We start from the raw sequence: 14,827 nt of genomic DNA on the forward strand, positions 1-14,827 counted from the left end.
ATCCACTCAGAGCAAGAATTGCCTAATTCCTCAAGATATGAATTCCATGCTGGTCATGTGGCCTACAGTCCCTTATCAAAATAGAGAAGTGACCAAGATTCTGTCAGGGATGATGCAAGGAGGGGAGTGTATCTAATCAGAACCTGAGAGTTTCCAATGAGAGGGGAAGAAATTTCAGTCCATACTAGAAAGAAACAAGGAAGAGAGGCATGAAGAGTGTAATTCACTGTGCATTGACCCCTCAAGGTATCTGGATGTTAGGTTAAAGAAGCGGTACAGACAGAGGCATACCTATGAGTAAGGTTGGAGTTAAACGAGTTGTGACAATGAACATGAGAAGAGAGGATGAGGATGATCAAAATGATGCCTGAGATGGGCCCAGCAGGAAAAGAAGCTATTTAATGAGACCCTCTTCAACCTGCCTTGGTTGAGCTTTAGGTTATATGTTATCTTCTCCTAAGTGGTTCTCCATTTGCACTATGAAGCAGATAATCACAGCTCTTGTAGAGGGAAAAAGGCTGTCATTACACCATCTTTGTAGGAGTCCCAAGAAGCTAAGAATGGAGGATGAAGCCAATTGCCGCAGGGAAACCCTCCCAGAGAAAATGAAAATAGGGGCCTTGTTGGTTTCCTCAGTGATATGGACCGTGACTATGGTCTGTTTTCTTTTCTGTTCTTCTCTGTTTGTTTGAATTTTTAATTTATGTACAGAGTTAATATGGTTTCTTTCACTGGGTCATGCCTTGGTTGTCCATTCAAGGAAGACTTAATGAAATGTTTGTCCTTTATATACTTATGGAAACAGTGGGGGCACATATCGAGGCAGTATTTCCAGAACAGACCATGCTGTGTTGAACTGATGCAACAAGAGCAAGAACCCTGGCTGAATTTTCATGGGTGGTTCCAACAGAGCTGCTGGTGACCCCTCGTGCTTTCAGGAGTGCAACGAGGCAAAGGGTGCCTTTTATTATCTCTTGCCCTTCTAAAACATGTGTGTTCACTGAATTTTCCTATGTCTGTTTCAGTCTCATATGCTTGATTTGTATAGAGCAAATAATGTGTCCCTTTAGTGCACAAGATGAGAGAAAGGGCACCTGATAATTCGTAGTCACCTCATGGACATCAGATCCTCACTGGATGATAAAATGCTAGATTTCAATCTGAGTCTGTTTCTGTAATTGTATTGCCTCCAGTGGTTCCTTACAGGGTTAGTGTTTTTTGTATGTGGGAAGCGTGTAAACCCATGTACACGTTTATACATGTTTGTATGGAACTGAGTGGAAATAGTTGCCAGGATGACCGTTCAGGACCACAAGTCAAAATAATCACAGTTTGTGGATTCATCTTCATTTGATGTGGGCTGCCTGTGTGACTCACCTTGATCAATACAATGTCATAGAGGTGACACTATCAGCCTTTCAGAACTAGGTCCTATAATGCCCTGCACCTTCTCCTTGAGCCTTTTGGAAGGCTTTCATTCGTGGATGTCAACCACCATTCATTAAGTTCGAGAACCATGAGTCTCTCATGATTTGAGGAAACTGAAGGCACAAAAGGGGAGGTGAGTCAGGGAAGGAGATAACCAGCCAGCCCCCAGGTGTTAACCCAGTCCTAGTGTTGAGTCAGACGTGAGTGAAGCATCCCCTGGAATCCCAGCCTATAGATCCTTTAAACAACGTGACTCCCACCTCATGATCTACCAACCACATGAGTCCAGTAAACCTGCAAAGCTGGGAGAGATCAGAATAAATGGTTGCTTTCAGCCAATATGTGTTGGGAGATTTGCTGTGCTGCAGTGCCTAAATGTAACAGCAGCAAACAGGGTCTCTTCAATGTGTCCATGTGTGTGAATTGTGTTTAGTCCAACAATTAACTATATATTTTCTGATGTGAACACCATGACCACTTGTTTCCAAAGAGAAATCCCAGAATTGTGTCCACATAAATTGGAAAAATCTTGTAAGTGTTTAGAAACAAGAACAATCAGGATCATTGAAGGGAAATCATTAAACTCCTGTGTTTCTGTAACTATTGCTTGGAGTGAAATTTTCACATGGAGAACTCGTTTTTTTTTTTTTTTTTTTTTTTGAGACAGAGTCTCACTCTGTCACCCAAATTGGAGTGTAGTGGCACAATCTTGGCTCACTACAACCTCTGTCTGCTGGGTTCAAACGATTCTCATGCCTCAGCCTCCCCACTAGCTGGAATTACAGGCACAAGCCACCACTCCCAGCTAACTTTTGTATTATTAATAGAGATGGCTTCGCCACGTTGGGCAGGCTGGTCTCACACTCCTTACCTCAAGTGATCTGCCCACCTCGGTTTCCCAAAGTGCTGGGATTACAGGCATGAGCAACCATGCCTGGCCAGGAATTTCTCATCTTTTTCTAAAGTTCCTTCACGGCAGCCTGCATAGAGCAAGGCACAGTGTTCACATACAGTAAACATCCTGGGAACTATGTAAAGAATTAAGAAATTCCACCTGATTGTCCTAAAGTTACAGTTTCTCCCCAAAGCCACCAGTTATACCTGTGTGGCTGTAAGCAGATACCTAACATTTTAGTATAGTGAGTCATCTGAGATTGGGTAAAAATTTTGGTTGAGTGTCTGATGTCAACTATGTGCTATAGGAGGATGCCGTTCCTAATTTCTCAGACATTCCAGGGACCTCGTCACTCACTCCTTGAGTCACAGGAAGGTTTTTCCTCTTTGATGTTTTAATGCTTCCCAAATAATCGCTCAGACCCCCTTGAGATGACTACTTTCTCTTTCCCTTCTTAAAGCAAGAACCAAATCCTGGGTAATTTGGTGAACTTTTAACGACCAAGTGTATGGGAATGAGTGAGGAGGGATTATTCTGTTAACAGACTCTGGAGATCTCATCGTCATGTAGAAACAGGGATTTCTGGGATTTGCTGGCAAGACAACCGAATCGAAATAACTCCAGTCTGCAGCTCCCAGCGAGATCAACACAGAAGGCGGGTGATTTCAGCATTTCCAACTGAGGTACTCGGTTCATCTCATTGGGACGGTTTGGACAGTGGGTGCAGCCCACGGAGGGCTAGCCGAAGCAGGGTGGGAGATCGCCTCACCTTGGAAGTGCAAGGGGTCGGGAGATTTCCTTTCCTAGCCAAGGGAAACCATGAGAGACGGTACTGGGAGGAACAGTGCACTCTGGCTAAGATACTGTGCTCTGCCCATGGTCTTCACAACCGGCAGACTGAGAGATTCCCTCCAGTGCCTGGCTTGGTAGTTCCCACCCCCGTGGAGTCCAGCATGCTAAAATTCTGGCTTGAAATCCTCGCTGCTAGCACAGCAGTGTGAGGTCGACAGACTTACAACCATCAAAGATCAAAAGAGACAAAGAAGGCCATTACATAACGGTAAAGGGATCAATTCAACAGGAAGCGCTAACTATCCTAAATATATATGCACCCAATACAGGAGCAGCCAGATTCATAAAGCAAGTTCTTAGAGACCTACAAAGAGACATAGACTCACACACAATAATAGTGGGAGACTTTAACACTGCACTGTCAACACTAGACAGATCAACGAGACAGAAAATTAACAAGGATATTCAGGATTTGAACTCAGCTCTAGACCAAGAGGACCTAATAGACATCTACAGAACTCACCAACCCAAATCAACAGAATATACATTCTTCTCAGCATCACATTGCACTTATTCTAAAATTGACTATATAATTGGAAGTAAAACACTCCTCAGCAAATGCAAAAGAATGGAAATCATAACAAACAGTCTCTCAGATGACAGTGCAATCAAATTAGAACTCAGGATTAAGAAACTCACTCAAGGCCGGGCGCGGTGGCTCAAGCCTGTAATCCCAGCACTTTGGGAAGCCGAGACGGGTGGATCACGAAGTCAGGAGATGGAGACCATCCTGGCTAACACAGTGAAACCCCGTCTCTACTAAAAAATACAAAAAACTAGCTGGGCAAGATGGCGGGCGCCTGTAGTCCCAGCTACTCAGGAGGCTGAGGCAGGAGAATGGCGTGAACCCGGGATGCGGAGCTTGCAGTGAGCTGAGATCCGGCCACTGCACTCCAGCCTGGGCGACAGAGCGAGACTCCGTCTCAAAAAAACAAACAAACAAACAAACAAAAGAAACCCACTCAAAACCACACAATTACATGGAAACTGAATAGCCTACTCCTGAACGACTACTGGGTAAATAATGAAATAAAGTCAAAAATATAGATGTTCTTTGAAACCAATGAGAACAAAGAAACAATGTACCAGAATCTCTGGGACACATTTAAAACAGTGTATACAGGGAAATTTATAGCACTAAATGCCTGCAAAAGAAAGCAGGAAAGATCTAGAATTGACATCTGAGCATCACAATTAAAAGAACTAGAAAAGCAAGAGCAAACAAATTCAAAACCTAGCAGAAGATAAGAAATAACTAAGATCAGAGCAGAACTGAAGGAGACAAAGAAACAAAACAAAAAACAAACAAACAAAACCCTTCAAAAAAATCAACAAATCCAGGAGCCGGATTTTTGAAAAATCAACAAAATAGATAGATCACTAGCCAGATTAATAAAGAAGAAAAGGGAGAAGAACTAAATAGACATAATAAAAAAATATTAAAGGGGATATCGTCACTCATCCCACAGAAAATACAAACTACCTTCAGAGAATACTATAAACACCTCTACCCAAATAAACTAGAAAATCTAGAAGAAATGGATAAGTTCCTTGACACATACACGACCCAAAGACTAAACCAAGAAGAAGTTGAATCACTGAATAGACCAATAACAAATTCTGAATTTGAGACAATAATTAATAGCCTACCAACCAAAAAAAGTCCGGGACCAGACGGATTCACAGCTGAATGGTACCAGAGTCACAAGGAGGAGCTGGTGCCATTCCTTCTAAAACTATTCCAGACAATAGAAAAAGAGGGAATCCTCCCTAACTCATTTTATGAGGACAGCATCATCCTGATACCAAAACCTGGCAGAAACAACACAAAAAGAAAATTTCAGGACAGTATCCCTGATGAACATAGATGCAAAAATCCTCAATAAAATACTGCAAACCGAATCCAGCAGCACATCAAAAAGCTTATCCACCATGATCAAGTCAGCTTCACCCCTGGGATGCAATGATTCAACATATTCAAATCAATAGGTCTAATCCATCACATAAACAGAACCAATGAAAAAAAACACATAATTACCTCAATAGATGCAGAAAAGGCCTTCAAAAAAAATTCAACAGCCCTTCATGCTAAAAATTCTCCATAAACTAGGTATTGATGGAATCTCAATATAATAAGAGCTATTTATGACAAACCCACAGCCAACATCATACTGAATGGGCAAAAACTGGAAGCATTCCCTTTGAAAACTGGCACAAGACAGGGATGCCCTCTCTCACCACTTATATTCAACATAGTATTGGAAGTTCTGGCCAGAGCAATCAGGCAAAAGAAAGAAATAAAGGGTATTCAATTAGGAAAAGAGGAAGTCAAATTGCCTCTGCTTGCAGATTACATAGTTGTGTATTTGGAAAACCCCATCGTCTCAGTCCAAAATCTCCTTAAGCTGATAAGAAACTTCAGCAAAGTCTTAGGATACAAAATGAATGTGCAGAAATCACAAGCATTTCTATACACCAATAACAGACAAACAGGCAGCCAAATCATGAGTGAACTCCCATTCACAATTGCCACAATGAGAATAAAATACCTAGCAATAAAACTTACAAGGGATGTGAAGGACCTCTTCAAGGAGAACTACAAACCACTGCTCAAGGAAATAAGAGAGGACACAAACAAATCCATTTGATGCTCATGGATAGGAAGAATCAATATTGTGAAAATGGTCGTACTGCCCAAAATAATTTACAGATTCAATGCTATCTCTATCAAGCTACCATTGACTTTCTTCACAGAATTGGGGAAAAAACTACTTAAAATTTCATATGGAACCAAAAAAGAGCCCACATAACCAAGACAATCCTAAGCAAAAAGAACAAAGCCGGAGGCATCATGCTACCTGACTTCAAACTATACTATACTACAAGGCTACAGTAATAAAAACAGCATGGTATTGGTACCAAAACAGATATATAGACCAATGGAACAGAATAGAGTCCTCAGAAATAATACCACACATCTACAACCATTTGATCTTTGACAAACTTGACAAAAACAAGCAATGGGGAAAGGATTCCCTATTTAGTAAATAGTGTTGGGAAAACTGACTAGCCATATGCAGAAAGCTGAAACTGGATCTCTTCCTTAGACCTTATACACAAATTAACTCAAGATGGATTAACGACTTAAACGTAAGACCTAGGCCAGGCACAGTGACTCACACCTGTAATCCCAGCACTTTGGGAGGCCAAAGTGGGAGGATCACAAGGTCAAGAGATTGAGACCATCCTGGCCAACATGGTGAAACACCGTCTCTACTAAAAATACAAAAAAAAAAAAAAAAAAAAAATTAGTTGGGTGTGGTGGTATGCGCCTATAGTCCCAGCTACTCGGGAGGCTGAGGCAGGAGAATTCCTTGAACCTGGGAGGCAGAGTTTGCAGTGAGCCGAGATCGTGCCACTGCACTCCAGTCTGGCGACAGAGCGAGACTCCATCTTGGGGGAAAAAAAAAAAAAAGCGTAAGACCTAAAACCGTAAAACCCTAGAAGAAAACCTAGGCAATACCATAATACCATTCAGGATATAGGCATAGGCAAAGACTTCATGATTAAAACACCAAAAGCAATGACAATGAAAGCCAAAGTAGAAAAATGGGATCTGATTAAACTAAAGAGCTTCTGCACAGCAAAAGAAACTACCATAAGAGTGAATAGGCAACCTACAGAATGGGAGAAAATTTTTGCAATCTATCCATCTGACAAAGGGCTAATATCCAGAATCTACAAAGAACTTAAACAGATTTACAAGAAAAAAACAAACAACCTCATCAAAAAGTGGGCAAAGGATATGAACAGACATGTCTCAAAAGAAGACATTCATGCAGCCAACAAATGTATGAAAAACAGCACATCATTGCTGGTCATTAGAGAAACGCAAATCAAAACCGCACTGAGATACCATCTCATGCCAGTTAGAATGGCGGTCATTAAAACGTCAGGAAACAACAAATGCAGCAGAAGTTGTGGAGAAATAGGAATGCTTTTACACTGTTGGTGGGAGTGTAAATTAGTTCAGCCATTGTGGAACACAGTGTGGCAATTCATCGAGGATCTAGAACTAGAAATACTATTTGCCCAGCAATCCCATTGCTGGGTATGTACTCAAAGGATTATAAATCATTCTACTATAAAGATGCATGCACATGTATGTTTACTGCAGCACTGTTCACAATAGCAAAGACTTGGAACTAACCCAAATGTCCATCAATGATAGACTGGATGAAAAAATGTGGCACATATTCACCATGGAATACTATGCAGCCATAAAAAAGGATGAGTTCAGATCCTTTGCAGGGACATTGATGAAGCTGGAAACCATCATTCTCAGCAAACTATCACAAGAACAGAAAACCAAACACCACATGTTCTCACTCATAAGTGGTAGTTGAACAATGAGAACACATGGACACAGGGAGGGGGACACCACACACTGGGTCCTGTCAGGAGGTGGGGGCTAGGGGAGGGGTAACATTAGGAGAAATACCTAATGTAGATGACGGGTTGATGGGTGCAGCAAACCACCATGGCACGTGTATACCTATGGAACAAAACTGCACGTTCTGCACATGTACCCCAGAACTTAAAGTATAATAATTAAAACAAACAAACAAAACACTGGAAACACCTTCAATGCTCTTGTAAAGATTCAAATTCAACAAATTTTGGTAATTTTTCAATGGGAATATTACGCAATCCTTAAAAAATGGGGCAGTACCATGCATAGATGATTTCTCCAAGATATATACTTTGAATACAAAAACCTGTGTTTTTCTAAAGTGTAATGTGTAAAGGAATCAATATCAGCATTTGTTTAAAAAGAAATGAAAGAATATGTGTGTGTATTGACATGCATCCATAAGCATAGACTAGCTATAAAAGAAGAGTAGAGAAGCTACCAATATTCTTCTGAGGATTGGGCTTCAGGAGTAACAGAAAGTCTTCGTATTGGACTGACTAAAACAATTTTATTCATTTAGCCACGTGAAAATTGAAATAACAGCATAAGTGGAAATGAGAACTGCGGAAGATAGAAGAGATTATCCGCCTTGGAGAAAATGTCAGATGAGTTGCCCTTGGCCCAGGTCAGAAATGGGAAAAGAACTGAGGAGGGCAGTGCAAGCAGAGATGATGGCTGTGTAAGCAACAACACTTGTTGAAACAGAGGAAAATGATAAAAGTTAAGGAAACCCCTGTGTGTGAGAGAAAAAGCCTGGGGCAAGAGTAGTTATGGCAGATGAGCCCCAAGAAACTCTTGGGGCCAGGGCAGGGAGAGCTGTCTTTTGCTCTGGGAGCCCATGGAGGCTGGGAGCTCCTACGGCACTCACCTGGTACACATTATCCAACACTGAGATGCACAGCCCAAATTCTTTGCCATCCTCAAAGGGCGTATTCTTGGATTTCACTTCCTGCTTCCAGACCCCATACTCACAGCTGTTCATGATCACACAATGGCCAAAGTACACCTGGAAATGGAAAGCAATGATATGAGTCCTCATTCACCGCAGGGTGGAAATCCACCTGTAACTGTGGTTTCATTGCTGAAGGCAAAGCACACAGTGGGTTGGGCAGGTCCCTCTCTTGTTGAGTACACACACAACATACCCACAAATCCTTCACATTTTTCTCCAGGGCAGACAAAAGCCTTCCTGATAATACTGTAGGCTTCCTCTCTGTAGGGCTGCTTCATCTCCTCCTTCCTGGGGAAGTGTGGGAAAAGACGCTCTGCCCACCATTCCCGATTGGAAATGGAAACACAGTCACTAATCTTATGAGTTGTCCACTCCCTGAAAATGTGTCCCTTTATAGATAAAGAGCCACAACCCCAACCCCAAGTGTCCTCTTCCCCTAGGCCTCATGACTGGCCCACAGCGTAGCCACTGCAGGTTTCTTGCCTGTTGCTGGAGGGTCTCTAGGACCTGCACCTGCATGGTGCCTCGATCCTGCCAACTAGACATTTCCACATCACTCGCACGAGGTCACCCCCTGAGCAAATGTTCTCCCTTCTCCTCTACCCCACCACCCTTGGACCATGGAGTACTCACATGAAAGGGACAACCGATTTCCCTTTGATTGTCATAGAAGAACCAGTATTTAAGGACACAGACTCTGTGTATGGCACCTGCAAGAAAACTGAGACTGAGTGAGAGGCACAGGGCCACGTGAGGCCTCCCCTCCTGTAACAGGTTCCCATGTTGCGGTTGGTTAGAGGTTGAAAGGTAGCCCCTGGGGCCTCCCCACTCCCACCCTACCACAGTCAGCACCCTGTAGTCCTGAAGACATTGGGGGCCCGTAGTCAAAAGCAGAGCTTCAGAAACTGGGCTGCTTCAATTCCCTTGTTGATTCTGCCTTCTACTAGAAGTGAGATGTTAATATTTTTTGAACTTTTTTGAACTTTTTTTGAGACAAGGTCTTATTCTATTGCCCAAGCTCAAGTGAAGTGGGGCCATCACTGCTCACTGCAGCCTCAACCTTCTGAGATCAAGCAATCCTTTTACTTCAGCCCCCCAAGTAGCTGAAACTACAGGTCCACACCACAGAACCAGCTAATGTTTTATGGTTTGGCAGAGTCACGGTCCCATAGATATTGCCCAAGCTTGTCTGGAGCTCCTAGGCTCAAAAGGTCCTCTTGCCTTGGCCTCCCAAACTGCTGATTTACGGGGGTGAACCTCTTCACTCAGCCAGCAGTGTGACCTTAGATTCACTACTTTAACTCTCCCTACCTCAGTTTCCCCAATACAGGCAGGATTATCCAAAAGTCCTACTTTGTAGTGTGTTTTCAGTAATATAGGAGCTAATACGTGTAAAACCTTCACCCTAATCCCCAGAATGCAGTGGCGCCATCACAGCTCACTGCAGCCTTGAATGTCTGGGCAGTAGCAATCCTCCAACCTCAGTTCCCAAGCAGCTGGGACTACAGGCACCCATCACCATCCCCAGTAATTTTTTTAATTTTTGGAAAGACAGAATCTTGCTGTGTTGCCCAGGCTGGTCTCCAACCCTTGGCTTCAGGTGATCCTCCCACCTCAGCCTCCGAAAATGCTGGGATTACAGGCTTCAGCAAATTTCTTGATGAATATTCACTGTAAGCTCTGTCTGAACTGAGGTTACACTTGTACCTTCCTGGTTTTGGGTGATTCAGTCTCTGAAAACAAGTGCCCCAATGTCCTTCCCTGGTGAATCACAACTGCCCACCATCCTGGTGCTCAATGGGAAGGACAGGCTAGGGTAGGGGACAGGGAGAGACCTGAGGCTGGAGGCAGGAGCCGTTGGTCACTGTGTGCAGATCCCACCTGAAGATACACTCGAACAAAGCCTGCCTTCCTCCCCTCCACTCTGCGTGGGAAGAGGCACCTGAGGATTCGTGCATCCCACTCTCATGAATGCTCAGACACTAGAGCTTGCTAACTCCCAGTCCCCAAGATCCCCACCAGTTCTGCCACCCAGGATCCACAGTGACACATACGGGAAGACACACAGCTGCTTTATCAGAGGCCCTGCTGTGTGCGGAGGAACCTTCATATGCACAGCAGGCTACATCCATGGTCTCAGTTCAACACCCAGTCACATCCCAGCACACACACCCACAGTCGCACAGAGCCAGGCCACTCAGTGAGTTACACACACCTGCTCACTGTGCGTATAAAGATGCTAACGCACTGGTCCAGCTGTGCTGTCACACACACTCACATCAGTCAAGAAGACAAAGCACAATCACCCCCTTACACTCACTCACACATCCACCTATCCTAGTACACCATCCACCTCCCACCTAAAGTCACATTTCAGCAGAGTTTGCTGTCACAGACACCATCACATGCTAACAAAGGGTTAAACTGGTCTAGGGTCCACACCCTACACCCCACAGGTGTCAGATACCATTTCCCCCGGGTCTCCCTCTTCCACACACTCACGGCTCTCAAAAAAGCATTGACAGTACAAATGCTCAAATTTTCTTCTCACAACATCTGCCCCTTTTCTTCCTTTCCTTATGTGACTTGGGAGATTTGAAAGCTGTGCCTTTTCAACTCCTGGGGAACAGCGGCATTGTTGTCTCCCTCTGGGCAGCTCTTCCTAATTGTGTCCTGTCTTCTGTGCGAATCTCTTGGGGTTGCAGCATTTAAATCATCCTGTCAGCCATGCCCTCTGGCTTCATTTTTGATTTCAAGCCCCTCTCATCAAGTTGTGATGTGAGAGGGGGTGGGATGTCAGAAAGACATTCAGTGACAACCATACCTGTTTGCAGGCCTGTAACTGTGATTCAGCAGAAACCACAATGAGGGAAGTACAGGGGAGAGGAAGGGGTCACCAGGGAAATGCACAGATAAGGATGACGGAGTGAGAGTGAGGGGTGTGAAGTCCAGCCTTCATGCTTCTCATGAAGCCTTTTCTCCACTGCGCAGAATTCCCCTGGAAGGTGTACATTTTCCCAACTTGTACAATGGTGAAAAAGTGAAAATTCGGGGGGAAGACACCCAGTCCTTGAAGGAAATTCTCCTCTTTCTCTTCCAGACCTTCTGGGAGACCATAGACCCTAATCCTCAGCAGGACCTGGGGAGAGAGGTAGAGAGAGTCTCTGTGTCATCCTGACCCCATCCAGGCCCCTTGCCTCTGCCAGGTGAGGGCCATTCACACTCTTGTCTCTCACACGCCTGGGCTCCTTCACTTATTTTTCTCTGGTTGTCCATATGCGATGAAATCTCAGAGACCCAGAATCTGGGAGAAAGGTGAGATTCCTAATTCTAGTCAGTGATTCGTGAGCTCCTTGGTTCCAAACCAGCATGAGGATAGGGACAGCTACAAGCGATAGCACATAAGCTACAATGCAGTCTTCACCTGGGGTGGAAGACTCAGGACCTCTCCTCAAGTTCTCTTTTTGTGATGACAGCAAACGTCCTTTGAAGCCGTATTAGGAATTTAAAGAAGGAATGAATTAGAATCCCCCTCTCTTTCTCCTCTCTTTCCATTTTACTCTTCAGTTTTATTGACTGTGAATTTAAACTATTTACAGAAACATTGATTCCAGTTTCTAAGCAAACGTATATTACTGTCAATTTCGCATTTAACTAGCACTCAGGTAACCACCCCAATTCTAGGCATGGCCCGTTGCTGACACCCATAGTCTCCTATATGTCCCTTCCCACCATGGGACCTTCTTGCCCACACAGGCGACCACGCTCCTGCCTTTCTTTTTTGATTTGTTTTAGTTTTGTCACTTTGTTGAATTCTGCCTGTAGATGTTGATCTTGGATTTCTTCTCTTCGGTCATGCATCTATCCTTCTCGTTTCTGTTTCTAGGATTCATCCATATTGATGTATGGAGTCCCTTCCTTTTCACCGCTCTCCACTCTCGAGTTTTATGAAAACTGAATACTCAGGAATTTTACTCCTGATGGACATTGGGTGGCTTCCAGCTTGAGGCTATTGCAAACATTGCCTTCCACATGGAATTGTCCCAGTCTCCTCATACTGATCATTTCTTTATTCCAGGAGAGTCCCCAGAAAGATCATGGACTCCATGCAACGTGAAGCAGATAGATGTCTTCCTTTCTGAATGGTGAATGGAAATAAATGTCCAGAATGGACGCAGAGACTTACAGGGAAGGCAGGGATAGAGACCCTCTGAAGATTAAAGTAATTAGAGCATCTCAGATGGAGGGAGCTAGTCCAGAATTCTTCCCAAAGAAAACACTCCAGTAAGAAAAAGAGTTTAGGAGAGGACTAGGACATCAGTAGGGGTCTTCTAAGATCAATGACTGGGCTCCTGCAAGGGGAGGGGAGGCAGTGGGGGCACTTCAGAGGGTGGCAATGGAGGTTTCCTAACTTTGTGTCTGTGGGTGGAGATGAATCAGGGCTAAAGGAAAGACTATCAGTGAGTGCCAGCATTGTGTGCCCTGATGAAAGGCTTTCTTGCTTCCATCTCTGACCAAGACTTACACTCTGCAAAGTATCGACTGTCATGTCCACTGTTGCAGGCTACACGTCCTTTTCTGTGAAATGACTTCCCTTTCTCAGTCTGCAGGGAGGATGGGAAAGGGCATGATCATCCATGAGCACTCTGTAAATGAACAAATCAGTACATCTGTGCTCCACATTTCCAGAAATAATATTGCATATCCTTTGTTCCTGAACTGAGTGGGGACAGCACATGAGTTTCTTCTCAGGTGATTTTCTTCTGGGCTTTTTTCCTGGTTAGGTGGAGGGACAGGTGAGATTTTGGGTGCAGGGGGGAAAATGGGATCCCTGAAGTGTTCCCTCCCCTCTGTTTTCAGTGTAGACAGTGAAGTTCATACTCAGCCCTGATCAACTCAGACACAGTCCCACTCACCCTGTTATGGCTCAAGCCCCCAATCCCATTGCTTATCCCTGTGTGGCTGGAAACAACTACAGGACATTTCAGTGCAGTGACTCATCTGAAATTGGGTAGGGATTTTGGTTCAGAGTGTCTGACATAAACTCCATGCTATTGAAGAGTGTTACTCCTAATGTGTTCTCAGACTTTTCAGTGGCCTTGTTACTCACTATTTGTGCCCCAGGAAGATTTATTTTATTTTATTTCTTCCCACCACCCATAAAATCCCCCAGGCCCTTTTCATGATGACCACTACCTCTTTTTCCCCTTGAAAGCAAGAACCAAATTTTGTGAAGTGTGGTGAAGTTTTAATGAGCAAGTGTAAGGGTTGAAGTGAGGAGGGGTCATGCTGTTAGCTGGCTCTGGGAATCCCGTGATCATGTAGAAACAGGGATTTCTGGCACAATGAGGAGTCTGGCTATCGCCTTCAATTGCAGACACACATCGAAGTCAGGGAGATATCTCTACACACTTGCACCATCTTCACATAGCATGGCGGGAAGCGATGAGGAAAGCTGTAACAGTGCTGGCCATTGACACTTACCTACAAGAGTAAAAATGCATCAGAAAGGCAATATTTTACAAAACAAGCTTTCAGCCTCCTCTCCAGACCGCCCTGGAACCTACAGCATCCGAACAGAAAATGCCTAATTGGAAACGAGAAGCCAGTAGACAGGCTTCTTTTTACAGACTCCTTCTGTGTCTATTTCAGACAGTTTTCTCCTTTATTTTCAGTGCTTCCTCTCATTTCTCCAGTAGGTTCTACCACTCTGAATCACACAGTCCACGTTTGCTCGGCCTCTCCTCTAACCCGGATGATCTCCATGGCCAGGGACAGTGTCCCATGAACTTGAATCCCTGCAACTTGCACTGGGCTGTGCATGGGGTTCATGCTCGACAATGTTCACTGAATGCATGCTGTTCACCTTCACAATCTATGACTGCCCTTCATTGCTGATGACCCAGTTCCTCTTAGGAGTTACCCGTATATGGGCTGGTGGTGGCAGAGAATGAAACTCAAGTGTTCTCAGAGAGGTGGAACTGGACGAGTGTTGCAATACATAGGATGTGACCTTTAACAGCTTATACACATAGGAAAACATCTCTGACTTAAATCTGAATAAAATGTGCCTCTTTTGACCTACCCAAAGGATTTTTGGGTTTTAAAAGTCAGAAAGTTTGTTCACGTTCTTTACTACTGAGGCTATGCAGGAAGTCATCTTTTAAGTTGCATTCTCCAATTTAAAATGCACACAATTTTGAACCAACTATTCCATTTCTCTGTA

General features: G+C 44.0%; 1 protein-coding gene across 2 annotated transcripts in view; it reads right to left on the bottom strand.

Moving 5' to 3' along the window:
• Positions 1 to 13,827: 13,827 nt before the first annotated feature.
• Positions 13,828 to 14,827, bottom strand: part of LOC135968320 (galectin-10-like) — a 125,439-nt gene continuing 124,439 nt past the window's right edge. For both annotated transcript variants that reach the window (XM_065534334.2, XM_074023498.1), the window contains exon 4: positions 13,828 to 14,085. In XM_065534334.2, coding sequence (XP_065390406.1) covers positions 13,969 to 14,085 — 117 coding nt within the window. In that variant the 3' untranslated portion in view covers positions 13,828 to 13,968. The remainder of the gene's footprint in view (positions 14,086 to 14,827) is intronic.

Source organism: Macaca fascicularis, chromosome 19 (genome assembly GCF_037993035.2).
Source record: "Macaca fascicularis isolate 582-1 chromosome 19, T2T-MFA8v1.1".
NCBI lineage: Eukaryota > Metazoa > Chordata > Mammalia > Primates > Cercopithecidae > Macaca > Macaca fascicularis.